The 19174-nt window shown below is 41.1% G+C and overlaps 1 protein-coding gene across 4 annotated transcripts in view; it reads left to right on the top strand.

Moving 5' to 3' along the window:
* Positions 1 to 19174, top strand: part of tacc1 (transforming, acidic coiled-coil containing protein 1) — a 134659-nt gene that overhangs the window by 62279 nt on the left and 53206 nt on the right. For all 4 annotated transcript variants that reach the window (XM_041209957.1, XM_041209956.1, XM_041209955.1 and 1 more), the window contains exon 3: positions 14382 to 15570. In XM_041209957.1, coding sequence (XP_041065891.1) covers positions 14382 to 15570 — 1189 coding nt within the window. The remainder of the gene's footprint in view (positions 1 to 14381; positions 15571 to 19174) is intronic.

The raw sequence follows: 19174 nt of genomic DNA, 5'->3' as shown, positions 1-19174 counted from the left end.
TGGAAGAACATTGAAGGGCAATTGAGGAGTTCGTGTAGTCATTCCCACTGAGTGCAAAATGCCATGTTGAACGATGCAACTTGGGCTGTTTAAAACAAGTGGTGACCTCCACAATGAACCTGCAGCAGAAACAGCTGAAATTAATCTAGGGTAAGGATTTTGTGTGAAATGAAACAAAATATAAGACTCTGCATCAGGCAAATGTCAAACGATTGGAAATCTTCTGGGCTTACAAATTATTCTGTTTTATGATTCCTGCTCTGACCCCCATGAGTGTTGGATCCTTGTAACACTTTCAGATTTTATGTTTGCCGAACAGAAAGTGCTGGAAATAGTAGGCCTGGCTTCATCTGCTGAGAGACTAACAGAGTTGTCGTTTCAGTTAGATGACCTTGCTTCAGAACTTTTGAGGGTTCATTTGCAAAATGACCCATGTATTGCCCTCGATCAAATTAAATATTTCAACTTCTGAGCGACCTCCCGTTAGGGGAGGTCAAACCATGGCTCATAGGCCCCTAATGGCTGGCAAATTCTATCCTATTTGTGATTATATTTCTCTACTTCCTGCTGTCTGATAGACAAAGGCTGTGCTATTTCCATTTAAAATGCTGCAAAATAGAAGCTGTTTCATCTCCATTCAACTCGTGGTGTCATAATATGAAACCCATGATAATGTTATAGATGCTTAAAATGTAGCAGACAAATAATATCCTGGCAACTGAGCTTCAGTTTTATTTGGGTTAATATCAGAAAGCTTCCTGGGTGGTGTTTCATTATATCTAGAACAAACTTGTATCTGTCTTTCATGACCTCGGGATATCCCAAAGAACTTATGTTCTTTGTGGCTTTCTTGCTGGCAAGGCACTGAAGGTGAGCTTCAGTGTGTGTTGGCATGCCAACTGACTTCTCAGCTCATTAAGTCACTCCTTCTCTCTGAAGTGAAGGCAGTATTTCCACAGGCTCATTCTATAAATGGACCAAAAAAGCTGGTCATGGCTTCAATCCATTCAAGACATATCTGTTCACCCTGCGAGATGCACATTTCACTATAAATATGTTGAGAAGTGTCTTGAGTGGTGATGATGGAAAGAGGTGGCTGACAGTGTCTCTGTCTGGCTGCTGGTCAGTTCACTAGCCTGTTTGATGATGCTTTCATAGGTTAAAAGGTTTTATTTATAAAAGAAAAATCCTTTAATCTGCCAAAGCTGTGAGGAAGGATCCAAACTGGTTCCAGAGGGTGAGGGTGAGTGTGATCATATTACAGATCCTGCTGTGTGAAGGTGGGAGCTGAGTATCTTTTTTTCTTCCTGCCTTTCCTTAACTGAGATATGATAGCAGTACATGCGCACACGCACACACATATACACACCTCTACCTCTTCTACCTTCAAGAGTGAATGGCAGGTATTCAGAAATGTGATGTTGGATCTAATTGAAAAATAGCCCTTAAAACGTAATCTGGGTGCCTGGACATTCGTTATCTCCGAGGGAGAGCCTAAACTCACTCCTTTTGCTGCACTCTATTCGCTGGTGTAGCATATACCAGGATCAAGAAGGGAGTTTGGGAACCTCAGCAACATACCAATGAATAAATAATCTGCACGATATCATATGCCTATACTTGGAATTGCTCTTCACAAGTATGTTCAATCGTTCCAAACCTATTGCCTACCCACTGCAATAACACATGTATTAGGATGTATAAATGCCTTGATGTAGTCAATGCATTATTTATGCTTAATAAGTGACATTTCAATTAGATTAATAAATATACATTTCTCCACGCTTGTAGTCATTAACCAAATTCACTTTCCATTCCAATGCCATTTACATGGCAGTCAAGATGAGAGATGATGACACTCACTTGTACAGAATGTCACATTCAGTCAGAAGCAGAGGGTAATCTATTCATTTCTACCTTTCCCAGAATTTGGAGGCCATTTTTTGTTGAGTAATTCCCAACACGACTGTCTATGAGTTGCTAACACTTTTCATAAAATAGAGGAATAGGAAGGAATGGGGAAATGGTGAGGATGGGATGTCATCCAATAGGTGAGAATATCAATACAGATCACTTAAATCAGTGGGAGAATTTAGTCACTGGCAATGAATTCCCAGGTATAAATCTAATCATTAGCAGGAAATACGTAGGCCTGATGGCTAGCAGATGTGTTTATATGGGGAGGGACATCTAAACATCCATTTGTGAAGATAATATAAACCTGACATAGTGTAGTATTAAATGCAAGCTATTGGTGAGGCAAATGACTACTTCAGAATGAAAAGAATGTGGATGACTGGATTATCTATTGACAGGTGTAAGCTTTCTCTAAGTCCCACTAGTGGTGTTAGATCCAACTGCAGCGGGGACAGCTGTTGTAGCACTACAGTTCATCAAACACTCTCTGTACATATTACCCTAAAGATGTTGGATGTCGTGGTCAAGGGGTCAAATAAGCACAGCTTTACAGAGTTGGCCTCCAGAGTCATGGAAGCAACTCACTAGAACGCAACCAAGTATTAGCTCAATACCAGCTCCTCAGCAATGTGTATATACAACCTCCTGTCTTTGGAGATTAAAAAGGTCACATACAGTCAAAAAGTATGCATTACACAGCAACACATCTGTGAGATTGATAATAGAGCCCTTAAGTCATTCTAGGACTTGAAATCTAAACCCATCCCTTTGTGCACTCCTGCTAATGGTAAAAGCACAATGATGGTCTTCCAGAGAGCTAGTATGGACACAATGGGCGGAATGCCCTCCTTTGGTGCTGTACCATTCTAAAGAGCAGGTTAAATGTGTTCCACCCAGCTAATTTTGCATTTGTCCACACCTTTCAGCCCAGAGTGAGAAGACAAAAACTTGCTTCTGAGTGTACTTCAGTCATGTAACAAATACGAATCTAATAAATATGTTTAGGGATTGCTTATTTATCCAACATACTTTCACTGGCCAAAAATTAGGTGGACCTCTGAAGGATCTTTTTGCATTTGGCCTTTTTAACCTATCATTGGCCCTTAGTCAGTCAGTTCTTTCAGCCAGGCTAGCTCCTTGGAGAGGACACCCTCCCATCTGCCTTTGTCAACTAATGACTCTGGATATACAATTAGAAATAATCAGCAATCTAATTGTTATCTAAATTGATCCACTATAACTCCATGTTTTTTTCATAACCCTATTGTACCTTCAAGAAGGTACCTTAGGACCAGGGCTTACAAGTAATGGTTTCCACAAAATGTTGAGACAGTCATGATAGCACTTGCAGAATATTTCATTCGGCAGGTGGTTGAAGTTATGCAGTTCATCGTCCAGGTTAGGAAGATCCTACGTTTGTCCCCTTGAACTAGCTAATTCTGAAGCAAGGGGGAGGAGCTGATTGAATTGTCCTTAGTACCCATGCTCACTGTGGATCTTCAAGGGCAAAGTTGATCTTGTGCCTTTTCTCTACTTCCTTAGATCCTTCTCCTCTGCCTCTGCCACTCTTGCTTCAGCAAGTGCAAAGAGCTCAACAACTACTTTGAGTTTAAAATTGAAACCACCTACTGACCTGCCTCTGCTGCATCCCACCCTTCCACTTGCCCACCAAGGTCCCCTCTGCCCTGGCCCTGAACCCGCATCTTTCCCAAGTTCAATCTTCCCTCGTCCTCCCTCCAAGATAATGTAGTACATGAGATCCTGCTCGTTTGACCCCGGTATCAACATATTGTAGACCACCCAGCATGGTTCCTGATCCCATACCCATGTCCTATTGAGTGAATAAAAAATCCCAAGTTTTCTCATGGTGGGCATTCAAGCATTTTCTTGGCTGTTTTCGAGTGGAAAATCTTGGCTGTTTTTGAGTGGAAAAGGGTTAACCCAACACCATCCAAATGTTGTAGTAACTGCTGTTATTTGAGTGGGAACTCACAACTGTTTATTGGCCTCTTTGAAGGAGAAATGCTTCTTGAACTTGCAGTTTACCAACAAAATAGTTCAAATGCTAAATATCCCATGAAGTATGTGCAAGTTTCTTAATGGTGGGATCCCAGAAGAAACATAGGCATCTACTTACAACTAAGAAGAAAGCAGTTGATCCTCACTTGCCCACACTAGACTGTACCCTTTTGGATCAAGTGGCTTCACAGGCATTAACATTCATTGACTTGTGACATAAAATAAGACCTGGATCAAAAGTCTCAAACTCCCATACAGTTGCATAAAACGTTCGCTTTCCTAAAGACTCCAACAAATTCAATCTACACTCTTCCCTAGATAATTGCAACTTGGAGATTCTTGCACCTTCATGTCTAATCTTCAGTTGTCTGCAATCATGCTAGTCCTGAACAATGGGTAGCTAACAATTATAATCTATTCGAGAACCATCTTGCTCTTCATTTAAAGTTGTTTACTTCAAATTGTCTAAGAATTCAGTTTTGCTGGCACTAAATGTTTGCTTTTGACATTGATTAACCCAAGTTAATGGATAATTCATAAGAAAAATGAGCACCAAAGCAAGACAATTATCAGGATGAGACTATATCAGCTGGTTTGGGCTGTCCTTTTAGCTGTAGTCATTGTGTTTTATGTTTTATTGGTTTTCTCTGCTATGTTTTCTTGTGATAGATAACCTACTGTGGCAGAGAGAGGATGCTGGCAGATGACCTGCTCCCTGAGTTTTGTCAGTGATGTTTGCAATTGGTCATACAGAAGTAGCTGACAGTTTTTCTGGGGAGACTATTCTTTAAGAGAGAGAGCGGGATACAGAGTCACCATGTAGTCACAATTACAGACCCTTCTGTCAGTATGGGCTGTCTTCTCGGTGAGAGAGGATAATGGAGCCTTTACAAAGTTAGAGCAGAAATGGTTCCTGAATTAAAAGGCTTGTCTGTTTTTCCACTTACAACATTTTTTTAGTTGAGATTCTATGCTGAAAGGGTAACAGTAATTCCCTCCTCCTCTCTATCCCACAAACAACAGGGACAGCTTACAGATCACAGGACATCACTTTTCCTCATGTCCAGGTAAGTGAGTATGAATAATGGAAGCATCTCTTTCAAGTGTCAGAGAGGGTGACATTGAACACTGCTCTTTTTGTTGATGCTGAGTCAGACAATCAGCCTTGCTGGTTGCATGTTACGATAATGCACCAAGTTGTATGATGCTGTTCGTTTTGTCTCCTAAATTGTTTTGTCTGTAAGTGGGTGGCAGAGTGGGAGCGGAGGAAGAATCTATCCTGAATAAGTTTTCAAATTTAACAGGTGGATTCCAAAGAAATAAGAGTTCAGAACAATTGCTATCCACTGAACACTAAACTCTTACCACTTTCTGTTTCCACTTGACGTGATTCCTCCACTGTAATTATCCAAATGTCAATGTCTTTCACAAATTATGATCCAGTTCTGCAATCACCAGTCTAATACATTTCACTATTTATAGATTTTGGATTCAGAGCATCCTTGATGTTCAGCCAATACAATCTAGTTCATAACAAGGCCATACTCGTGCGCTTGAGCCCTTGGAGTGTAAGCAGGCTGTCTGTAGGCAGATTATCAAAAACTCTAACTTCAAAGGTCAGGGACAGCATTTGAGAATTTCGGAGGGAAAATAAACCTTCTCCAAGCTAGGCAAGTTAGGGTTATCTCATGAAAGAGGAAACGAAATAAGCCAAGTACTATCAACAACATGAAATATCGATAGACTTACTTTTATATAGCACATTTGCAGCCTTGGGACATCACGAAGTGATTTCCAGCCAATGAAGTACTTTTGAAGCCTAGTTGTAGGAAATGCGACAGCCAATTTGTACACAGCAAGCTCCAACAGTCATATATAATAAACAGATAATTTGTTTCAGTCATGTTGACTTTTTGGCCATGACACCAGGGATAACTCCCCAAAATAGTGCCAATGGATGTCCACCTGAGACATAGGTGCCATTCTTTTTGGATGAGACCTTCGGCAGTGCAGCACACCCTCATTACTGCAATGGAGTAAGCCTAGGTTTTTGTGCTCTATTCTCTGGATTGGGACTTGAACTCTCACCTTTGCCTCTGAGTCAAAAGCTTATCACCAAATGAACCACAGCTGACACTTTTTTGTGTGTGTGAGATTTTACAATTTTGAATCGAGCATTCACCCTAGATATGATTGGATCACGGGAGATTATTGTTTCAAGTTGGGCATGACACCAGTTGGAGTGTTTCACACAAAAATGATGAACTAGAAGAGATTAGCTGGTCCATCAAATCTTCCCTCCACCCAGTATGACTGATGCATTATGACCAGACATTCCCTACCCTTCCACAAGCATGTAGTCTCCGGGGAGAGGTGAGAAAGCAGAGAAACCCAGGACTTGTAAAAGATTATTCTGAAAAACTTCTCTCCAGCCCCCTCAGGCAATTGAATCTACTCCAGAAGATTATATGGACCAAGTATTATCTGTTAATCCATTTTAGTAGTGTTCATATATTGGCCTAGTTTCACTGTGCTTATGCAATGTCATCTGAGGCACTGCTGGGCTGCATGTTCAAATTTGCTTATCTGATAGTTAATGCACAGATAGTCCGGCTGATGCATCACTCCGAACACAAAATCATTTTTACTTTCTTGTGAATCCTGATTTTTATACAAGCTGAATGTTTTCCAATTGCTTTTTGATTTGGACAGATTCCAAAGGGCTTTCTCTGGTCTCTTGATTGTAGGCAAACCAACCCTTGGTCCTGAGATTCTCGTGAATCAGTCACACAAACGAGGTGCAATCTTGTGCAATTAAGCAATGGGGAATGTTGGATGTGGGATTTATGAGCAAAGAGAGAGCTTTGCAAAAAAAAAAGTAGAGTTTTGTTTACTTTAAGAGGGGCATAAATCAAGAAAGATTACATTTAAATTAAAATTTCATGGTGCACTCAAAGGAGGACACCCAAGTGAAGGTATATTACACCCTTGTATTATCGAGGTATGCATGTAATATATAATACAGATTATTAGATGATGTGCTGTATCTGACTTTTAAAATCTTTACAGTGACCATTCTAGTCCATCACTGAATAAACAGAATCACAGGATTGTTACAGAACAGAAGGACGCCATTCAGCCCATCATGTCTCTACTGGCTCTCCGAATAAGCGATTCACCTTGTGCTATTCCCTGCCTTCTCCAATAATACTGCACAGTCTTTTTCACAACCACAACAAGGGCAATTCCCTTGAGTCTGTCAACTGGTTTCCTTGCTGGTTCACTGCTTAACCCAATGGTCCTAAAATTCCAATGGACCCACCATGCTGGCAGCAGTGTGGAGGAGTGGGTCCCCAATTACACAAAGGACACTTAGTTACTGGTAAGGAATGTGGGCATGATAAATAGGTCAACAGCAAGAGCATAATATTGTAGCAAAGTGGATAGATATATTAAGCATAAAATATGACAAATTAGGCAGTAATGAACTCAGCTTAACACGTTATATTTCCTGCTTTGACTACAGATGATAGGGTGTGCAACAATCAGGACTGGATTCATTGTGTGGACTTATCAGACTTCTGTAGTTTCTTTAGCCTTCTGTAATCTGCTTGTAATTTATGTAGTATTCTGATCCAGGGTAGGGCCAATCCTTTCCTTTTGGCTTGTTCTTCTGTCCACTGCAAAGAACATCATTTCAACCTTCTTTCTTACACACTAAACAGTTAGTTCGTCCCCGCCTTTACAAACCACTTGAGCCAATTGACCAGTTACCAGGGCAGGTAATCGATTTTTGATTGGTCCCAGCCATCTGGTGTTAGCTTCTAATCTATAACATTCCTAAGTAAGAGAATTCTTGCCCATCCGGACACCTCATCAGTTATGCACTGAATTTGTCTGGTTTAGTACATTTGCAATAAAATATGCAAGCTGTCATTACAAAAGCTCACTTAGAGTCGAAACTATGGTACTTGAGGTTATACAGGCATTTGTTAAAGCTGCACAATTTAATCCATAGTTTAATTCCCTTATACAGCATGATTTTAAAGCAGAATTTTCTCTCACAAAGGACACTTACTTAATCTCCGAGGACTTGAGTATTATTTGTGTCAGCGCTCAGCCAGCGAGTGTTCCATTTGGGTCACAGAGGGAAGGACTGCTTTGAATCCCTGCGATGGCAGACAGCTTCACCAATATCCCTCCTTGATATGGGTGGGCTGGGCAGATGGAATGTCAATTCCGCACTGGAATCTTCCGGGTAAGATACACGAGGCAGGATCTAGATAGAAACAGTCTCTTCCCTAAATTCTAACCCTATGGTGGGTAACATCTCCGTTCCCCACTCCATCATCTTTCAGTGGAAGCTCCCAATGACAGCTCTTCATGAAAGCCACCATAACCCTATTAAAATAAAATTGGTCGCGAAGCCTAAACAATTCACAAGTTTAAAAAATACATTAACGTTTTATAAACTTGGCTCCCGAGACTCCTTTGTCTTCGCTTAGACAAGCACCATGACACATGCTAACAGCTGTCTGAACATCTTGGAACTTAATCATACCCTCTCTCCAGCTAGCTGGACCCTTTTCCCTGCCAAACAACTGGCCACAACTTCAATTGCAAAACATGACTCACATTTCCAGGAGCCATTACAATCCTTGATCCAAGCAGGTGTAGGAGTCATTCTGCAGGACTTAGTTCATCTACATTTTGCTCTATTGCCCAGGATTAAAAATGCTAGAAGGCTTCAATGAGGCTATTAATTCCCACTCCTTGCTGCTATTTAACTGTTTTATTTTCATAGCCTGTTCCCCTCTCCCCATGACCCACCACATCCCCCCCGCTCATCCTGTCAAAACGTAGCCTTCATCCCAGCAAAAGATACGACAGGTGCTTAAAATACGTCTTTAATTCCAGTGAAAAGGCAATTGGCAGGATCAGCTATTGACAAAAACCCCAATTGAGCACTCCTGAACAATCGGTGGCTATTGTGGAATAGTGGAAAACATTCACTCAGAGACTCATGTCTGTGAAATAATAAGACGTGGGGTTTAGTGGTGGGAATGAAGTTCAGAGGACTGTTTTTTGGACCAAATACAAGTTTCTTAGAGCCTGGAACTTCACTTGAAAGCAGTAAAAGAAAGTTATTGGATTTGCTTAAATGCAGTTTACTACTTGTCCAAGATTTGCATGGCTTCATTGCAAGACTCTTAGTTACACAATAGCAGTCTTTCCGTTGTAAGGCAAGAGGATTTTGGCTCCAGACTTGTGGACAGCAAAAAAGATCCTGCCACGTGTTGTAGAAAATCTCTTGCATTTTGATGGGCATTTATTATCTTTCGAATAATCCGTACCTGAAACGTTAACTCTTTTGCTCTCTCCATGTGTGCATGGAGGAGGTGCACATGCAGAGACTCTGCCTGTTCACAGCAAATGAGGGGAAGAGTTACCCATTGCCTACTGTGTGTCCAATGAAACAGTACCCTCACCACTGATGGACAGCCCTTTCCTTTTTAGCTCCTTTAGCTGCGCGTGCGCACGCGCGCGCACACACACACACACACACACACACACAGACACACACACACAAACTTTACAAAGTCATGACAATACAAAAACTCAGGAGCCAAAGCCTTCAGTTTCATAAAAGAGAATTTAGTGAAGAAACCGGAGGGGAGGTTTGCTCTTCCGCTTTGCGTAGCATCACTTATGATTTCACGAGTCACACCAACCAGTGTTTTCATGTGTGCGTTTAGAACATCGTTAAACAAACCAGAGCAACCAAAGCAGTTTGTCCCGAGGAGTCTGATAAAGGTGGTATGCAATCCTTAGACGAATGAATATGGCTCTGGCACAGTGGATGATAAATGCCGAGTTTCTCAAATCCCAGAGGGAAACTTGAAACAGCGGCCACAGCTGTTTGTAATTTGTATTTTACTTCGAGGTCTGTGCCTTGAATTCAATAATAAGTCCACCGAGACTTGAGATTTAAAAAATAAATTAAACATTTATCAATAAAAGATTTTAAGCATATACATAGGTCCACAAATTACTACTATAATAACTCCTAACTTGCCTAATTAACCTGACTCCCAGTTACACCTTTGTTAAGGTAACAGTAAATCAAAATAGATTTCAACACTCCCAGGCAAAGCAAACAATACCCTGGACAGTGATATTCAAAGTGAGTTTTCTTAGCTTCGGTTCCTGCAAACAGCAACCTGATGCACAGAGGCTGGAGGCTTTTCACACTTGTGTTCCATCTTAGAATGTTTTCTCCCTTACACATAACCTCATCTCCTTTATACATGTTTCTTCCTTTTTAATATAAATTCCATTGTTCCAAAATGTCGCTGCAACTTTACTTTTCTCATAATATGAGTACTATGAAAGATTTATATTATCAGCACTATTTGGGGAAAAATAAACACAATTTTTGGCTTAGCTTCTTTTAGCTAGGTGTAGCATCCTACCATCTCTGAAATTCAAACTACTCTAATTTATCTAAAAATGCAAATTTTCCTCACTCCTCACATTCCAAAACTTCAGCCATGTTTACGTATTTAGCATTTAGAACCTAGCTTCCCTTTTGATAACTCAAAAGCTCCAGACCAGCTGTCTCCAATTCAATTAAATCTCCTCCACACACACACACATCCACAGAAACTAATCCAAACCCCTTTACAATAAATCACAAATTTTATAAAAATTATTATATGTTCATGTCAATATGTGCCTTGTTGAGTTTCCAAGAATCAGATGTTTTGAGGAGGCAGCAAATTCTCTCTCTCTCTCTCTCTCTCTGGGCATGTCCTCCGTCTTTTGTAACACAGTATTCCAATGATTATTTTTGTCTTTTGCTTTGTGTTATTGTACCAGCTGCCCCTCTGACTGTATTACGTGGTGATTTAGCATCCTGTGGAGTATAAGCTGGAACAAAACTAAAGTCTTCTGCTTTAAAGCTTTATCCTCGAAGGCAATTTAAATTGAACACTGCGCATTGCTGTGAATCAGAGTGGAAGAAAATAGAGGTTGATATTTGCAATTGCAATGAGGATAAAGAATAGAGATCTGAACTAGGGGATTCAAATTGGGACCAGAATGATCAATTCACCTTGCAGCTGCAAGACTTCATTAGGACCAATTGATATACAATCGGAAGTATACTCCCAATATCAGCCATGTCATGATGATAAAAGGGCCAAGCAAAGGTCAGGAACTTCCCAACTAGTCGGTAGATAAAAGCTGGGAGGGAAGTCATCCCAGGCTCAACTCTGAGCAGCAGAAACCTGGGATCAAGTCGCATGACTCTCCACTAAGATGAACAAAAAGATGACTTCTGAAGTATGTGCACAGTGCTCCTGAGCAACTATTGATATTCTGGTTACTAAAGATTCATGCATATGCATTACATTGTTACATTAGACTGATACAAGAATGAACGTGATAACAGAATGGATATTTGTCCAGTGCTGAGAGCTTTTGTAAGACCAGGAGCAAAAATAAAACAGTCGGTCTTATTTCTCTGTAAGGAACATTCTTGTGTACTTGATGTAAAAGTGTCAGTCGGACTTGGGAGCAGTCTGGGCAACACACTTTAGAAAGGAGACTATTAGCCTTGGAGGACGTGGATACCTGCACTCCAAGGCTTAAATTATAAGGAGACATTATGCAAACTAGAATTAAAACAGAAAATGCTGGAAAAACTCAGCAGCTCTGACAGCATCTGTGGGGAGAGAAAAGAGTTAACGTTTCAAGTCCTTATGACTCACCTTCAACTCTGCTTCTGAGTTTTTCCAGAGTTTTCTGGTTTTATTTCAGGTTTCCAGCATCCGCTGTATTTTGCTTTTATCATTATGCAAACTAGGCTTGTATTCCCTGCAACTTGGAAGGTTTTAAGAGTGATTTGAGTGAACGTCTCAAGCTATTAAGGGGAACAGATCAGGTAGATAGAGAAAAACTGGTTGGAGAGACTAAGACCCGCGGGGCATAGTGTAAACATCAAAGCCAGGTCTTTCAAGAATGAAATGAGGAAACCACTTCAATGCACAGAGGTGGGAAAAGTTTGAAATTCTCTTCTGAAAACAGCAATTGATGCCAGGTCAATTATAAATTTTAAAGCTGAGATTGATGAGCTTTTATTTTCCAAAGGTGTTCAGGGATATGGGGCCAAGGTGCATATATGGAATTTGGTCAAAGTTCAGCCACGATTTAATTGTGTGGTGGAGCAGTCTCAAGGGGCTAAATGGCCTCTTCATGTGTTGCTATGTACCTGACTGTGGGTTTGTCTGGGTCATTCTTTTACTGTTTAACTTTTCCCTTTTTAAACAAGCTGAGAATAGGACTGAAAAACCACTCTCCTTAGAATGTTTCTAACTAATTCAGTTATAGTTGAGTTTGGAGAAATATTATATTTTTACTGGTGTGTAACTTTATAACATTAGAATATATACTTGTGAGCAAGCAGGAACATTCAGTGCAGATCATCATTTTCTTTGACTGCAGAGGCAATGGCTGACATTTAGGATTGAGCACAGATCTTTAGTTCATTCAAGCGACTCTTCTCAAATTCAGGAATGTTCATTTCTGGAGTGCAATTAATAATTTTCAGCATTAAAAACACATGTAGCAGGATGCAAATTGCATGTCATGATATTTACTAATCAATTTTTCCTCTAGTGTAAGTGGGTGCTTTTTTTCTGTTCATTTCTATGGAAGCCTGTCCTAGACGCACATCAGATTTGGGGGCTGGGGTGCTGGGTGGCGTCACTCCTTTTAAAGGAACTTATTGCCTTATTTGGTGATTGAACTATTTGGTTTTCATCTCTTAGTGTCTGATTCTAGCACTACAGCTAACCCTGAGGGAGACAGGACTGGCTGGTCAGAAGTGGCTGTCAATTTCTTTAAGAAAATTATTGTGAAAATACAACAAAGGCATTACACATTTTTTTGTTTAATGAAATATAAGAGAGTTGGAGTCCACATCCTGGTTGCGAATGCTTTTATGTAATAAATTTCAAACTGCCTATTATATTCGCCTTTGAACCATTCCCAAACACGCCACTATAATTATCCAACACCACATTTCCAAATGGACCTTCATCCAATACCTCTGGAGTATCTATTAGCATAAAGTGGCAAATCCGTTCTGCAGGATTCTAAACAGGGCTACTCTGCACCAGCCCTTGATCATCTGTGACAAATGCTACATGACTGCATTGTTCTGAAGGCAGTGTGTGGACTCTGAAATTAGTGCTGTAAAAAGCATATAATTCCTTTTGCTTTTGCATTTGCTTATAAACCTCTTGTTAGAATTGTCCTTTTGACCACACTGCTTTAATATTTGCCAGTTCAGAAATGTAAACTTTAATTTGCCATTAAGCAAATCATCTTTGCTACATCTTTGTTTGTCTTTGGTTTTGGCATATGTTGTTGGCAAGGGTGGTGATAGCATCCTTTTACCTGTTGAAGCACCTTCTGGATACCATGCTCCATGCCTCTCATTTAAAGTGGACATTGTGAGACTTAATTTTTAAAATGTTTGGCTATTATATCATACCAGAAATTGCTGTTAAACCATAGAAGAGTACACCTTCCATGTTGAGTTTGCTATTGTACCACCCTGTTGTGTTTGTTGAATCACATCATTTTAGAAGGTCATGAAGCCCCTGCATCATTGAGTTTTCTGACGACTTTAAAACTGCATTACTGTCCCGTGGTTCCTACAGGCCCTTCACCCTCTGTAGAAAGAATTCCTAAGCATTGTTTTTGTCTCACAGTTCTGTAAGATTCTTATTTTTATTTAATGACTTTATATTGCCTCTTCTTTCACATTGTTTCCAAGCCTCCAGGCTCGTTGGCCAAGCGGTGATGTAGGCACCAGACCTCTGCCATTGCTCTGTATCTGACCGCTGTGGAACAATGGCTGTCTGGTGAGAGGGAGCAATGTGTTTGTGGCTTCATCCCTATTTTGAGGTTTCCCACCTTTGTGGGGAAGTGCTTGGCCTCTCCTTTGTAAATCCCCTGGTGGAATGAATGAGATCAAAGGGAATAATCAGAGACATGGCTGACTACCTTGCAGCATGACAACATTGGATTTCCAATATAGTGCACCACTTAAAACAGATGGGAACACAGTCTGAATGAGATTGCAAATAGTGCCTCTGCTTTTATATGTATTTCTTAATGTGTCTGATTCTTTTTGTGAAGCGGTATCCAATAGACTCTTACACTGGAATGGTTGGGTGTATCAGCGTGCAGTGAGTGCTATATTTGATGGAAACCTCAGCATGTTAAAGGGTTGCTGTTCTTTGGCCATGCAGCTTGATGAAACTACAAAACCCAGGAAAATTGGATTAGCTGTTTCTGCTGAGATATCTTGCTGTATCACAGTCTCTCATGTTTCTGTTCTCTGTTTCCATTGACCACACTGCCTTTGTCTGCAGCGGACTTGAAACCAGAAGACAGACAGTTGTTTGCAGAATCTCCACTGCCTTTGAAGAGTCTAGCTGAGAGAGAGTCATTGTTGGAGCCAACCCAGTGTGATGCTTCACAAGGCTTCAAGCCACATGACCAAGTAGGAACTGACACTACTGGCAGCACAGCTTTTGAGAACGTCATTGATGCTGATAGCTCCTCCACAGTGCAAAACTCTCTGAAAGTTGAGGAAATTGCATATGAAGTAAGAACAGGCAGAGATCCTCCACCAATTGCTTCAGCAAGTCACTTACTGCTGCCTGATACCACATCAAAAATCCAAGTGACTGGTGTCCAAGGAAGAGATATGACTGTTTCTGAGGAAGAAGCACAAGCAATGGGCCAAAAGGCACAGGCATTGGATGTTCCGCCTCCACCTGGCATCACCAAACAAAAAAAGGGAAAACCTCCCACCTCGGAGAAGATGGTTGTTGAGACACTCGAACTCAGGACAGCGGTGGAAGATGATGCTGTGATGGGACGGACATCAGCCTATAATTTTGACCCCAATGATTTTGATGAGGGTAAGAACCCTTTTGACACAGGAGCATCCAGACTTCAACACTCGCCCCCGGTAAACAGACAGCCCTCAGTGTCTTCAGACACAGCAGAAACAGAAGTGGATGAGGTGGGGCCACAATCGGATCCCAATGGCTCAGCACTAAAGCTGGAATTTGACTTCTCAGATGACAAAGAAAATGCAGAGAATCGGATGCCAATGCCAAAGAAATTGGGCAAAAAACCTGGCAGCAAGTCAAGTGGGAAGAAACAGAGAACGGCTGTGGTTAAGGCCACTGCTCCTGTGGAAAAGGACAATGGGTGCCCCACCACAAACTTTGATGATGTTCCCATTACTAAAAAGTCCTACAATTTGGATTCTTCACAATGGGATGATCCCAACTTCAACCCATTTGGCGGCTCCTCTGGTTTGCAGAACTCACCAACGTGGCCAAAGGCCTCGTATAAATTTGACCCTGATAATTTTGATGATTCAGTTGACCCTTTCAAGCCCTCAAAAACCTTAGCCAACACATCGGAGCCCCTTGCTCCCTTTGAGCTGCTGACCGACAGGACTGAACACGTCAGTCTGGAGGTAGCTCCTGATGAGGAGAAAACAGTGAAAGCGTCACCCAAGAAGACAAAGCCTCGAGTGATAACGTGAGTTTTGCCAAATTAACATCTTTACCTTATGATAAATGTCACTTTGTATTTCGTAAATGCTGTAGCACATTGAGAAGTAATCTTTGTAAACCTTAAAGTTTGCTGTAATTCAAACCATGCATTTTTTTTCCCTAGAGGTTAGTAAGATAGATTATTTAAATAGGAAAGCCTCATTTTGTTATTTGTAATGCTTTGCTGTTTACTTGTACCATTTACTTACATCAGAGACCAAAATTTTTCAGCACCAAGCCTCAATCTCCAGATTATTTTGTGCATTTGTGACACACAGATACAGCACAGAAGGAGGCCATTCAGCCCACAGTGCCTGTGTCTGCAAAATACACTCTTGTATATGTGTCTCACATCATTTTAATGTTGGAGCATTTCAATCTTGAGGATTTTTTTTTTAAAGAGTTTTATTTTAAATTATTTAAGCACCCTCTTGATAGCGGATGTTAATGCTAAAACCATTCTGTGTTTCAAATGAGGGAAAGAGTTACAGTCATCATTTCAGAAAGAATTTAACAATCTGTTAGGATACAGCATAGGGATGAGTTGCTTCAGATAATGTGAGGACAGGAGAAATGAGCAGTCACAACTGTTTTCTCTGCAATATTTTGATTTGTTTACTCCAGTTTTTCTTATACATTTACAAAGATATCACTCAATGCATGGTGTGTTAAATTCCCCAATCCCTCTGTCAGACCAGAGTTGATGGGTGAATTGGTACCTCAGTGCCATCTCTGACCCATATTCCATTTGACTGTGGCTCTCCACTGGGAGCTTTTGTCACAATCTATGAAGTCCCACTTTCTGAAGACTCAGTACATCTTTGTTTTCTGGCTAGCGTGAATACTTCAACAATACATCTCCCTGCACTGCACAGCAATGGAATAACTTAAATGTCCTTAAGGTGCAGCATTAGTTCTGATGATCCACACCCTGTATTTTTGAGAGGTGTCGTAAAATACTCTCCCCGCATCTTCCTTAGAATGGTTAAAAACTTACTTTATGCACTGACAAATTTTTTTAAAAATCATCCTTTCACTATTCCTGTGGTGCAGAGAGGGAGGGTAAGAGAGACAGAGTTTGGGCTGTTGACATCTCGATTTTGGTGTCATTACCTTGTCAGCTACAGGAAACTGGAAGCTGCAAGCTGCATGGGTCTCACTCGTGCTTGCTTCCTATCCCTGGGACAGAGTACTTCACTTCCCTAAGTCCTTTCACAACATGATGCTGGTCAAAATCCAGTCTAAAGCTTACTAGTCTGAAGTATCAAAGTTTTGAACACAGTCTTGGATGAACTGGAGCCCTCGGCATTCTGCACTGTCATATTTAGCAGTTGGCAACCCAAGCTGTTCTCCAGATGTTACACACTGCAGACACTCGGAAAGTATTCAGAAGGATTCAGGATGAGCCAAGGAGGTTTCAAGGGTAGGACGGAGGAGTTCAGACAGACTTAGAATTAGAAAGACTCACTTTTTCCCAAAGCGAAGGATTGCAAAAGCACCTTGTGTTATGCACTACACTGGGGAGCACTTCACAAAGCTGTAGCCAATCGTCACTGAGAATAGTGATCAGTTTTGACTGACATTTCCTAATTCAAAATCACATGGCAGAGCAGTAGATGCTGAGTAAGCCTGCAACCTCCCTCTTACTCCCACCCCTATAACCTCATCCCAGTCCATTGTCCTTTTGGTGTGCTGCTCATCCTCTCACATCCTCCTAAGAAATCAGCTTCCACCCATTCATATTCTCATCGAAGCCACTTTCGTGTGCATTGTTACCGGATATCGTGAAACCCAAACCAACACCCACTCTCTGACACCGTTCAAGGGAAAAGGTGGGGAGGGTGGTCCTGTGAAACTCCCAGCACCAAGACTCAAGAATGCAGAAAGGAAAGATTGCAGACAGTGAAATCTTTGTTAACTGCTTGATGACGTATCCTTGAAATAAATAGATACAGAAAAGGTGGCAGCCACTAATGTACACAATTACGCTATCCCCTATATTTGGATCTTAAACATGCACGTATGTTCAATGCTGGTTTATAATATAAGAAGTGTAACATTTCTTTGATACATTTAGTTAAGTAACAGCTGTCAGGTGTGCAGCATCGGTCTTGTGGCCGCAGCATTACACTGAAACAACTGCTCGATCTAATTGTCCCTTTCTGTAAAAGGTATATATTGTAACAGTATAGGATAATGCAGAGCAGCTCCAGGTAAGACTTGCAGACCATTCAAGCTTCAGGGTTATATGTGTGGCTTCATCTGAACCACTTGACATGTTCTGGCCTCTGATTATATTTTAAGATTGCCGTAGCTATTCACTCTTCCCCACCTGCACAAAAGTCCTTTGCGAGTAATCTTAACCAGCAAATCATTTCACTTACAATGGCCGTCCTCGATCCAATATAATGAACAACAGGTTTTGTTTTAGAATTTATTCATTGTTGCATATTTTTAAATTGAAAATGTGCAGGCTATGGTGTGGTCCTGTGTGGCACACAACTGAGTTCTACGTGCCATCACATGATGGCAGAAGAGCAGACCTCGGAGGAGAGTGACAAAGATGGGCTCAGGAACCTATGCACTGTGAAAACAGACATATTCTCACAGGTGCAAGGCTGTCTTGCTTTGTTGTTAAAATCCTCTGCTATGGTACAGCAGAGAGAGACAAATGCAGTGGAAGTTGCCATGTATACCTGAAGAGCTGCTGCTTTTGCTGGACATTAAATGGCTATGGATCTGGGGTTAGAACAGAATTGCCTGGTTATTCTTGGCTTGGTCTGTTGGAGACCCTGCAAAGGCAGTGTTTGTTGGTAATCTCTTGTTTCCTTGAGGGCATTATGAATGATTCTCACAGTGTAGGTTTAGTGACATATATAACAGACTGGGTCCAGTTGACAGGCCGCTTTCTGAAGGACATTAATGAACCATTTGGGGGTTTTTGAATACTGAATGATGGCCATTTTCTTCCTGCAGTCCAACCTTTAAATGGGCATCCTTATATTGAGATCAGTTTGACAGCTTGCAGTCTCTCTCAGTACCTTAACCATGAGGCTGTTGTCTTCTGAAGGGATGAGTGTTGTTCATTAACACAGGATATTCAGACTCTAGGAAAAGAACCTATATACGAGGTACTAGAGAGCTCACACCACCAGTGGAACTATCTTCCTGAGGGAGTCAAAACCTTTGAGAAAGGAGGAAACAAACTGCTGAGACCAAAGTTCTGATCCTTTGATTCGCTTTTACACGAAAAGCCTCTCTTTAGCCTAATGAAGTGGACGGCCAGAAAATAACTGCTTAGCTTTGTCACTCAGTGCTATGGAAATTGCCACAGAGAATCAGGCTGATCTTTAAAACCCAAAGCTTTTTTGGATTTTTTTTTTTCCTACAGCTAGGAAGGGTAGAGGGAGGGGACAACTTCCCTTGTGATGGGTGAATGGTCCACAAAGAGGTGATATTAGATAAGTGGCAAGAAAGTACAACTTAGATTGGAACAACACAGTGGTTTCTCTTTTGGATTTTGCCCTTGAGTTAGGTTATCACAATGTATTGAAGAAGGAGGATGGAAAGTTTCAACACGTACAGAGTCT

Source organism: Carcharodon carcharias, chromosome 17, assembly GCF_017639515.1.
Source record: "Carcharodon carcharias isolate sCarCar2 chromosome 17, sCarCar2.pri, whole genome shotgun sequence".
Classification (NCBI taxonomy): Eukaryota; Metazoa; Chordata; class Chondrichthyes; order Lamniformes; family Lamnidae; genus Carcharodon; species Carcharodon carcharias.
Note: the sequence above shows the minus strand (reverse complement) of the source record. Positions and strands in the feature narration are given on the sequence as shown.